Source organism: Alnus glutinosa, chromosome 12 (assembly GCF_958979055.1).
Source record: "Alnus glutinosa chromosome 12, dhAlnGlut1.1, whole genome shotgun sequence".
NCBI classification, from domain to species: Eukaryota; Viridiplantae; Streptophyta; class Magnoliopsida; order Fagales; family Betulaceae; genus Alnus; species Alnus glutinosa.
In genome coordinates this window covers 24,758,492-24,770,444 of record NC_084897.1, presented here as the reverse complement: position 1 = coordinate 24,770,444, position 11,953 = coordinate 24,758,492, and the positions used below count along the sequence as shown (strand labels likewise).

Below are 11,953 nucleotides of genomic sequence, written 5' to 3'. Positions count from 1 at the left end.
TCAGCCTAATCATGCTATTGTTTTTCACATTCTTAAGTTCACATTGGATTCTCATTACTTGGCTCGGAAGGCATTTGATCTTCATTCTCTTTAGACTCTTCCTTGTTCTGAGTTTCTCAAAGGTAATTTTGATGTAGCAATTCGAGACATTTCACTGTGATAACTGCTGTTATTAGTAACTCTGATGGAGAAATCATCTTAGCTGTCATCCAAAAGCTCTTTATAACTGATGTTCTCATTGGAGAAGCTTCTGCTGCTTTTCTCACTACTCGACTGGTAACTTCTGTAAGTCTTGAGAATTTTCTTCTTAAAGGAGATGCTCTTCTGGTGATCCTTGCTGTGAATCAGCTTCATATTTTTTCTTCTTGACATTTTGCTCTCTATATTATGGATATTAGTTTAAAACTCTCTGTCTTTCAAAGCTGGGATGCTTTGAAAGTTTCTAGATGTGCCAATCTTCGTGCACATGTTTTAGCTAAATGGGCCGCTACCCACCTTGGGTTTTGTAGCATTCCCACATGTTTTCCTATTCTCTCTTTCATCAGGATAAAAAATGGGAAAGATACTCCCTTATAACATTTTTTTCTATTCAAATAAAAATTAAAAATAAAAAATAAAAAAAAAACCCTCAAGCCACGTCAACCCCACATAAGCGCCATGCCAACCAAACCATGGCTGGGCTGCTCAGCTATGGTGGCTAGGTAGTGACCCAACCACGACCGGATCATGCCTAGCCCCAGTGGCTAGGTTGTCTCTCAATCATTGTCGTAGTTGAGAGAGACCCAGTCATGGCTGGGTCGTGCCCAGCCAACTTAGCTAGGAAATGACCCACCATGGTGGTTGGGTCCTCAGTCCTCTCCTCAGGCTGTGAACGAATCAACCATGGCTTGGTAGTGCCTAGCCACCTTGGCTAGTAGACGATCCCAACCACAATGTTGAGCTAGCCACGGTTGAGTGGTGCCCAGCCATGATGCCTGGCTCGTCTCTTAGGCTCTTAGCCAAGGTGGGTTGGGAGCAATCCAACCAGGACTAGGAGACACCCAGTCACCGTGAGCAGCCTAGCCATGGCTGGGTTGGCATTGATGTGGGGCTAATGAGTCGCTGATGTAGCTTACGTTGCTTAGATGTTCATGTGTTGTGTTTTAATTGGTTTGACGTGGGTATTATATATTAATAACTAGCAAGTTCTTCGTTAAGAGACTGATGAAAAATTAGACGGTTGCCATTATTTGTCACAAATACAAAAAATTCAAGACCTTTAATTGTCAAAATTAGAAACCCAAGCACTTATTTGCGGGTAAAACTGAAACCCTTAATGGGACAATGTTCCTTTAAAAAAATGTACAACTTTTGTATAGTCATCTTTCTAATTTCTATAAGCAAAACAGGAACAGCTTGGAGTCAGAAAGTTGATCAGTTTGATTGCCAAGACCATTCATATCTTGACAGAACCGTAGATTTCTGTTTAATGTGTAGCTAAATTTTCAAAGCCGGATGCCGCAATTTATGATGACAAGAATCGTGAAGAAAAAAGAAAAGAGGATGTACAGTGTATAAATCAGCTTGAAAAAACACAGCCTTGATGGTGTAATTCCGGAGAGTTAGCAAGAGCAGGAGCAAGAACTAAGACATCTTCATCGATCAACCTAATTGATCTCACTGATTGCCAGACGTTGAACTTGGACCAGTTGGGACCTGACCATCTTTCTTATCCTTCTCAGAAGTAGGAGACCCATTCCGGCTTGCAGCCATTTCCTTTCCTTCTGCATGACTTGGCGGGGTAACCATTCCCTCATCAATAGGAAGTGTTCTTTTTGAGCCCTCCAAAGCTACACCAAGTACTATATTATCTTCCAAGATAGGCCTTGATGCTGGGGGCTGCGCAACCGGTGTCGGCATCCTTTCACCTTCCTGTCTAGATTGAGTTATTGGTAATGCACCTGCTTTGTCAACACTACTTTCTGATGAGGAAACTGATGGACTGGTAGACTTCTGCATAACATTCCCCAAACTTGCACTCTTAGGTTGCTTACCATCAGAGACCTTTTGGGTTGAATTATCAGATGCTGAACCCATCCCTTTGGGGTCAGAGAAAGGCATTTCTGCACCCTTAGAATTTGTCTTATAGACAGGTTTAGATGTCGGTTTCGTTGTTGCATTTTCACACCCCTTTGGATCTGACACAGATGCTGCTGCAGACTTGAGCTCTGCCTTGGGGTCAGGATTTGGTGTCTCTCCAATCTTATTATCTGCCTTGATGTCAGAAGTTGGTGTATCCTTGGCCTTGTGGCCAAGAGCTGATGCTGCTCCAACCTTAGCATCACCCTTGGTGTCAGGTGTAGGTCGTGCACCAGTCTTACTGTCTTGTTCTGCAGTTGCACGCACTGAACGATTTTTTGTTTTATCTTCTCCATTAATTCTGTTAGGGGGTTCGATCATTAACAATGGGCGGTTTGATGCCACTCCACCATGGCTAAATATTGTATCTGCAAATGGTACATTTTCCAAGTCGGTATCACCATATATTTTCTGCACTGTACGGATTGGTGTGGCAAGTCTAGCCCGGTGATGGCTGATGACTCTAAGAAGATCTAACAATATAGCTTCCTGTTTTGTCAAACAATGTTAAACTTATAATGAGCTCAAACCTCTGACAATAGGTTGCATTTTATAAACTCATAGGATAGCTGATTGAAATAACCAAGGCTCATTTGGCTGCCAAAAAGATAGTAAAGCTTGAAATCTAACAATCATAGTCCAAACACAGTCAAACCAGTGAAGTAATATCTACCAAAACACCACCTAAACAATTTGTTCCAAATAGAGATGTCATCAGGAAACCTTCTTATGATTCATATACATTAATGGGCACCAATTGCATAATGGAATCACAAATGGACAAGATGGGTACGTGGTGTTGGTTAGAGCAACTACACAATATTACACTGAAGAAAAAAACAAAACAAAACTATGCAAGATCGTACATAAAGTATGTGCGCAAATCTGATTTATCATACCGTGTGTTGTATTAAGAGTTTGTATGTGTATGAGAGAAGCATAGAGTGAAAATATTGCATAAACTAACAAAATAAATGAGGTCCATTTGGGGAGAAAAAATTATGCACAGCATAGCATACAGGAATGAGGTGAATAAGGAACAACTCTTTGATGCATTATATAAATTAGCTTGGTTCATTCATCTGATTGTTCTCACGATTTCCTGCCAGATCTTTAGACTTGTATGGTAAGAGGGATGGAAAAAATGAGGGACAGGATATGGTGGGCTGGGAAGGATTAAGGGAGGGCAGGAGACCGTCATTCCCTCATCTGGTTCAATAGATTGGAAGAAAATGGGAAGGGGACCACACAGATTTCTTATATTCTTAAAAGCTCCACCTTTCTCCCCCAATGCGTCCAACTTTGAGAGGATGAGTTTTTGTGGCTAAAAGGGATTGCTCATCCCTCCTCATTTCCTCGTACTTCTTCATCCTCCCACCTAATCAATGGAATAGTTCACTAGCGCCTCCCCTGTCCTTCCACTCTTGCCTTTTTCCATTTCCAAGCATGGTGATTGGGTAGTGGCCTATCCCAAAGAAGTAACCCGTAAGCTTATCTATAAATACTCATCCAAAAATTGGACATAATTTATCGTTCTTCAACTAGCACCCACACATTACAATATATTGAGATCATAAGCCCCAGCCCACTCTTATTACACAACATGTGGCCTTATTACACAACATTGAATATTGAACCAAACCTCACATAAGAATGAAAAAGCAAAAGCATGCATCTGGCTCACTTATGAACCATTAGACTGAGGACATTTTGTGCTGCTCACCACATTGGGAAGATAAATTGCCCACAATGAGTGGGGATTAAAAAAGTGCTATGGGTGCTAAGTTCCACATTGATTCTTTACTAAGTGAGACTGAGTTTTATAAGTGATTCTAAAGAGCTCCAATTACAACTTGACTAGTCCATTTAGAGTGATAGCACAGATGTGGTTAGCGCTTTCTCTGGGTTTTTACAAATGGTATCAGAACCTAGTAATACCATGTGGCATTGAGGCACTGCATGGCATGGACTTTAACAAGGACGTCAGGAATTTGAGGGGAGAAATTGTGACACCCTAGAAAGTTTGTCTCACATTGGGAAGATGAATTACTCACATTGATTTGGTGGATTATAAATGTGCTATGTCCCACATTGATTCATTACTGGGTGAGACTGAGCTTTGTGAGCGATTCTATGGAGCTCCAATTGCAATTTGACTAGTTCTTTTGGATTGATAGCGCTAACGTGACTAGCGCTTTCCCTGAATCATTACAGTGGTCTCAAAGAGGACTTATGAATCCTAATAGGCTTTAAATTCTCTCTGCTGAATTGTCAGATACATTGCATTACTACTGTTATTATTGCACCATGGATTCAAACACTGATAATCCTACAAAGAAGGCTAAATTCTCCATGGGTCAAACAGTGCTGGAGAAAAATTCTCTTACCTTAACACATAGATACTCTTCAAAATGTGAAGTCTTCACGAAACATGATATCAATATCTGTAAATACATAACACAAATATTAAATATCAAACATATAACTATACATGTATGTGTACAAAAAAGATACCAGAGAACTTTAATATTAAAAAGCACTATTACTAAGCATATATTTTTCTCTCATAAATCTAATTGGTCAATCTTATAAGATTCCTTTTCACTAGTTTCTTATGTAGTGAATATAAGAAACAATTGTGATACTGAACATAGAAACAATATGAAATACATCAACTAGCACTACCATCAATTCAGAAAGTGAATCACATGGCAAAAGCTGAGGATCCCTTTTTTTCAACGCAAATTATTTTCTGGAAAAAAATTTCGTTAATACTACTACGCCCTGCCACCACCTCCTTATCTACCCCCCGCGGCCCCTCCAAAAAAAAAAAAAAATTCCTCCGTACTGCCACCACAACCACAACCACTACCATCTTCCAATATTTTGTGTGTTTATTGATTTAAAGATAGATATTTTTGGTGTCACCAAATACTAGAAAATTATTGTCAGAATCTCAACTAAACAATATAAAAAAAAAATCATTTTTCATTGTCTAAAAGTATTTCAAATTGAAATAATTTTTGCTAGGAAAACATTTTAGCTAGGAAAAAGTTTGACATTGAAACAAATTAAGCCTTAATAAAAAAAATAAAAATAAAAACCATAACCATGTAAATCTAAAGCATGACAATTTGACTACGATCAAAAGAAATAGAATTATAATCCTTTCATAAATATTTTCATTCAAGTAAGTGCTCATTTCGCTGTCTATTTTTGTTTTCCTTCCCTCAATTCACATCACAATCTATAGGTTGCAGCATGATTTCAAAAGCCATCCATAACAACAAAGAAAGACAAGGCTAAAAAATTCATGGAACCTAGACAAGGAGAACAGCCAATATATACAATTGATTACACAAAACACTTCAATTACTATGATGATACTCGTCATAAAACCGTTTTAATAAAAAAGTGGAGACTCAAAAGATAATAAAGAGTGAAACAATACATAAAAATAATCAACTTGCACAATAATTTAGATGTTTAGCACTAACCAAAAGAGCCTGGTTTTCAGGATTAACATCTTCCAGAAACACTCTTCTGTGCAACCTCTGTTGCTCAACTTGTGGATTCTTTGCCAAGACTTTGCGCATGTCAGCGACAATACTCTGCAAGGAAAGAGCAGACAAACCAATGTAATCATAGACAAAAAATCAAATAAAAATTCAATCGCAGCAAAAAAGCAACTATAGTATGTATGAAAGGATAGATAATGTAAATTACTCCTCACATTGATCTTATTGACGTCCAAGTGACTAATGGCTAGGTGTGTTTTGATACGCCAATGAGATTTTTGACTGAGATTTCTCACAACATTCACTGTGAACTTATGGTTCGGAATGTGAACTGCTTCACGATCTTCACCTCTCACAATTGTTGGTGACCACCAACCCACATGCTGTAGGGAATAAAAATTATCAAAATTCAAAGAAAATTTTCTGAATAAAGTATGCCATTTCAAATCACTGATGTAACCAGTGTGTTCATACACTAATTTTCTATGTATTCATTAATAATGGGAAAAACATCAAAATCTGTATGTAGATATAATATTATCTATCCTATCAAAAAAAAAAAAAGATATAATATTATCTATCTATTGGTCGTTTTCTTGTAGCCACTTCCTCTTTAGGGTACACATTCAAATACAAACCTCAACAGTACCAGAAACTTCATAGCCTTCAATCTTAGTTTGAATCCATTCGTTCAGAACAAAAGGCCGAGTTGCATGAATCATAGCACTTGAAAGGAAATTTGTGAATATCTAGAAATATTAAACAAATAGATATCAAAATTTGCAACAAATAAAATAGTTTACTAATAATAATAGTTACAAAAAGAAAAAGGGCAATAATTAGGGTTGCACCTCACGACCGGCAAGAGTCAACAAGACAGTCCCAAGACCTCCGGCAGTCAACCATTTCTGGGTAGAGAAACCCAGCAACTCCATGAACAATGAGATAGCTGCAACCCATACTGCAGAGTACACAGCTTTTCCTGCAAATTGGAATCCCATCTGCCCAAAGAGCAAGTAATTTTCATTGTAGAATATCCATTTTTTCTAGTAATATTATAAATAATTACAACCTCAAGCAATCAAATAAAAATAAAGAGAAATGGCATTATGTATTGCCGGAAGGTCTCTCTAATTATGTTTATTAAGTAGGACAAAAGGACACCAAAAATATACACATCAGTCAAGAAATTGATATTCAACTGTAATATGGCCTAGAAGATATGAAATTAAAATATGTCAGATGTGATTATGGTCTGTGTGATGAACAGTGATATGATATTTGAACAGTGTCAATACAATTTTAAGCATAGTAGGGTGATCACATAGCATCGAAGGTGCAGCAAAGCTAATGTGATACCTTACTAAGATGCAGTAAAGCTAATGAGATGCCTTACATGTAATTTTTTTTTTATAAGTAAGAAAATTTCATTAAAAAAGTGTAAGGCGCCCCTAAGTACACATGAAGTATACACAGGAGCGACTCAGCTAGCCCATAAGAAAACCCACAAAAAACTACATACCCACAACATCCAAAACCCACATGAAACCCAAAATACAAAAGAAGCCCCCAACAAACACCTAAGATACAATAGAAACCCCCCATCAAACAACCAAGATACAAAGTAACCCTCATAATACAATAAAACCCAAGATACAAAAGATACCCCCATCAAACACCCAAGATATAAAGTAACTATCCATAATACAATAAAACCCAAGATTCAATAGAAACCCCCCATAAAAAACACCCAAGATACAATAAAACCCCCCATAATACAATAAAACTCAAAACACAATACCAATCCTAAAACCCACAAGAAGCACCCACAACCCACCCAACCCTATAACCCACAAGGAACACCCAACTTTGCCCACAAGGAACAACCAAAGCTGCCCAAAAGCACCCCAACCAAACAAACCTTCAAAACCCACGAGGAAACCGAACAGCCCTCCCACAAAACCAAAAAACAGCAGAAAAATAACCCAAATACAAAACAAACCCAAAATACAACTGAAATGCAAACCCATAATATAAAACAAACCCGAAATACAAAAGAAAAGCAACATTTACAGGAAAAAAAAAAAAAAAAACACTATACAGTTTATAAAGCATATTGCTAGCACATCTCTGCTGCCTTACATGTAATTACAGTTTATAAAGCACATTGCTAGCACGTCTCTGCCTCTTCTACGAGGCTTAACTAAATATAAAAGACAATCTTGCTAGAAAATAATGATAGGACATCTAATAGAAGTACAACTTGAAAAGCATAAAGGTCAACTCAAATAGCCAAAAAAGACAATACACGAAGTGGTGACTTAGAGTTCTGATGCTCTTAATTAATTTCACCGGCTGACGGTCCAAGTTTTTCCCTTCAGTGTACCGCTATAGTACTAATACATCTACTTAAACAACTAAAGCAAGAAGTGTTATGATATAGCATTGACACACTTACATTTCTAGTGTCACTAGAGTCATTAATCTCAATGAAGAATTTCTGTGCTTGTTGAATCACGCTGCACAGAAAACAATTATTATTGGTTTAGTTGTCATGGAAGCAACTGCCAGTAAACACTCTGATAATTGGCACCAATGAAGCAGCAATAATTAACAAATACTGGCAGAATTGACGTAACTTTAAAAGAAGTAAAAAAAGATATCTTTAGTAAAAAAGGAAAGTGAGGATATGCGAACTGCTTAACCATTACATATTTCATGTAATGGTGATTGCAATTCACTATTCGACCTAATAAGTCCCAGTAGAAATTACACCCACCTTGATAAACAATAGGCGAAGGCCAGTACAGTCGACAATGATCTCACAAAATTCAAAAGACGTTGCTTAACAACCTGGCTAGCTTCTGTAGGTAGAACTACTGGATCCAGTGTTCTGCAAGAAACAGAACTGTGAGCAGTAAATCTGGAAAATAAATCCTGTATTCAACGATAACAATATAAAGTTCTCCTAGTTCAACATGTCCTGATAGATTCACCTGCAAATTAGTGCTGCTCCCGTCCATAGCAGCAAAGGCTGAAGATACGAGGTCATGACATAATAAGTTCTACTCTTTTTCCAACTATTATCATTCTTCTGCAGGATATTTATCAGGGCATCAACTCAATAAGGAAACAGAAAGAATATTTGATTGTACCATGGTAAATGACATGAAAATGAAGACTTAAAAATATTGCACATACATGAAGAAGTATATTTCTGCTCTGACGCAAAAGTGGCCCAATACCCCATACAGCAAAAATAATAATACCAACTGCTGGAACCAACTTAAGTGCAAGAGGACTACCTTCTAAGAAATTATATGACCTGCATAACACAAAAATTAAATGATTACTACATTTACAAGAACATAGTGATAAAAAAGAAACATGAAATATTGGGGATGACAAGATTTGATTTCACATACTCCTGATGGAAACATAAGACCACATTTTTTAGACAGACTACCTGAACACAAAGAAGATAATATTACCTTCTAAACAATGTTAGACACTCAAAAATAAGATCAGAGTCCAACTCGATATCCATCTATCTTTTCATACTTTAGCTTAAATGTTTGAGCAATTCTTTTTATATATACATCACTGCAAGAGGTCCATATATCTTTACAGAAAAGCCTAATTAAATTGAAACTATGATCAAGGGAGTTGGACAGTGATGAGGATATGGATCCGTAATTGGCAATTTTGGAAGCCATTGAAGAGGACTTCCATCGAGGAGTTAAGGCAGCGAGTCCAAAGACCAAAGGTAAGAGGGAAGTTTTGAATATGGTTAACTACAGTGATTTTAGCGCGCCCTCTTGGCGTAGGAAAGGTAAGGCACACATGGTGTAGGGTTGGGGTCTTTTGATGGTTTTGGGTTTGAGGGTTCGGGATTTTTAGGGTTGTTGGAATTTCTTTCTTTTTTTTGGGCTATTTCTTCTTCGCTTTCTAGCTAAGAGCTTTCTTTTGTATACTTCCGGTATACTTAGGGGCGCCTTACACTTATAATAAGACCAGTTTATTACTTATCAAAAAAAGAAAAGATATATTTTACATCCTAGAAGGACTACAATTGGAGACACAATTGCTCTGTACAGAATTTCTACCTTTGAGTGCAGTTTAAACTAACAATTAACCTAATTCAAAGTAACCAACTTGGTTTACCACAGAATCAATCACTAGTCCAATTTGAGTACCTCTACAGGATAGACTCAATAGAAAACTAAAGACTAAAAAGGCAGAAAGTTATTGAATTCAATATAATTATTGAATGAATGCTAATTGATTAAAGGCAAATTTACCTCGTCAATGCCATGGCAACAGTCTTCGTACTAGAGAATTCAAATGGTTGGCCTGGTCTTAGAAAAGAACGGCATTTAAAAGCATTGCATCTGCTAGGTAAAGAATGTATTGGCCTGTATGCAGTGTCCAAAAGGCAAAAGCTCCAAGATTCCCGTCGCTGAAACTGTAACAGAACAGATATACGTAAGTTTCTTACACATTATTTACAGTTTCATCAATGCCAATAGCATCAATTAGAATACATCTAGGCAACCATTTTAAGGGTGGAAAAGCAACAGCTAGCATGCAATCACAACATCAAATTTAGCAAGAAGAAATAGGGTACATTTCTGCTTTTCAAATAAGAGTCTGGGTTTCCATTCAATTTCTGATATACACATTGAAGATACCATATATCTGGCCAGACAAAACAGCACGATGTAACAAAGTACAATTACTTCAGAATTAGAAATTAACAAATAGAAACTAACTAATTAATTCATCAGCAAGGTGCTAAAAACATACACTAATTACACTACCAGGCATAGGCCATTAAACCTCAATAGTAAATAAACTCAGATGCCATCAATATACCAGAATTTAATAAAACAGCAAGACCTTTGTTAACACTTGAAAATGATGAAATGGAAGTGGCATTTGAGTGGTAATAATAGCGAACAAAAGGTTTAAAATCCACAGAAGAAGAAGTGTTTGATGCTAGCATGTGATCACAATTGCCGGTCAGCAATAAGAGTCACCGATTTCCAGAATAACCTCTAAGTAGAATAAAAATTGGTTAACACTTGAAAGATGCATCGTTCATGCTGAACATTGCACTACTTGTTTGTCCATGTTTTAGATTACAATGATACTTCATCACTGATTCATGCTTCAACATACTTCAGGTTGCTCTGAAAGGAACACAATATGGGAAGGGAGAAAAGACAAGTGGTTCTAAAGTACTAAACCAAAAATCATACCGACACGCGTGATGAAAGAGTAGCACTTAACAAATGTAGCTTGCCCCTCCCTATTACACTCTGTAAACAAACAAATAACTCAGAATAGGAATAAAAACATAGCTGCTGAAAATAAAAGGGAACTAAAAAAAATTGAAACAAAAGAAATTAAGTACCTTGTATTGTTTATTGCACCTCTGATTCCCGCAAAGTCCCAATTCATGGGACAATTGCAAATAACCAGCATGAGCCATTGCCAGATTGAAACTAGTGGATCAGAATGCACGATTAGTAGCCCAAGATCATAACACTACTTGGTTTCAGGTAGCCTCTACACCACAAATTGATTTTGATCAAGGGACCATAACCCAGATAGACTTTGAGAATCTCACAACTAAAGAACCTGCTTACATACATACATACGTATATAATGTGTTATAGAATTGACACCATGCACATCAAACTATCAGCTTAGATTAGACCTTCTAAAACATATCAATAGGGGCACTAAGAAAACCCTAGAAATGTCAATTCTTGGGAGCTCAACATCCAAATTTACAAACATAAATTAAACACATTGAACCCCACCCCCAATTTCGTCAATCGAGGAAAAAAGGAGGTCGCACAAGTTGTTAAACTATATTGGATTCCGACTACTAATTCCCAAAAAGAGGAACAAAATAATCACCACGTCAATTCGAGATAAAAATCGCCAAAATAGCATCAAATGGAAGCAAAACTAAAAAATAAAAACTTCAAAAAAATTACCTCGTGATAAAGCAAAATCAGAAATTCCCGGGCTTCTAATTTTCTTATTATTATTATTTTTTGTTCGAGAAAAAGGAACTGTTCATCTGTGCTGTGCAAGATGTACACGCAAGAAAGGCGGATATTCGCGAAAGAATGTCTATTTTTCTGGGCACGTGGCCGTCTTGTGCTTGACGAGCCAATATATGACTACATGTGTTCCATGGGCCAGCGTCGAAGTTTTTGGACCATTGCTTTTCCGCACGTTTTAAAGATATGGTTTTTTTTAATTACATAAGAAAAAACTACAACCAAAAATAAATTAATTAA

General features: G+C 37.0%; 1 protein-coding gene across 2 annotated transcripts; it reads right to left on the bottom strand.

The window, feature by feature from the left end:
• Positions 1-1,330: 1,330 nt before the first annotated feature.
• On the bottom strand, positions 1,331-11,801 carry LOC133851560 (mechanosensitive ion channel protein 2, chloroplastic). Of its 2 annotated transcripts, none has more exons than XM_062288014.1 (14): positions 11,645-11,801; positions 11,053-11,207; positions 10,898-10,957; positions 9,938-10,101; positions 8,838-8,961; positions 8,633-8,730; positions 8,416-8,529; positions 8,095-8,155; positions 6,488-6,637; positions 6,275-6,385; positions 5,852-6,019; positions 5,616-5,729; positions 4,506-4,562; positions 1,331-2,607 (listed from the first exon to the last, which is right to left on the bottom strand). In XM_062288014.1, the coding sequence occupies exons 2-14, from the start codon at positions 11,128-11,130 to the stop codon at positions 1,657-1,659; spliced, it is 2,250 nt and encodes a 749-aa protein (XP_062143998.1). In that variant the 5' UTR covers positions 11,131-11,207; positions 11,645-11,801; the 3' UTR covers positions 1,331-1,656. The 2 variants fall into 2 exon arrangements, with proteins under 2 accessions (XP_062143998.1, XP_062143997.1); XM_062288013.1 differs by having other exon boundaries at positions 11,053-11,279; positions 11,645-11,795.
• Positions 11,802-11,953: the final 152 nt, after the last annotated feature.

Excerpts from the sequence above, each read along its gene's own strand:
- LOC133851560 (XM_062288014.1), bottom strand. The coding sequence starts at position 11,130 with ATGGCTCATGCTGGTTATTTGCAATTGTCCCATGAATTGGGACTTTGC. Across the intron at positions 8,731-8,837 it reads GCAGAAATATACTTCTTCAT|AAGAATGATAATAGTTGGAA; the intron begins GTATGTGCAATA and ends AATATCCTGCAG. Across the intron at positions 4,563-5,615 it reads CTGAAAACCAGGCTCTTTTG|ATATTGATATCATGTTTCGT; the intron begins GTTAGTGCTAAA and ends ATGTATTTACAG.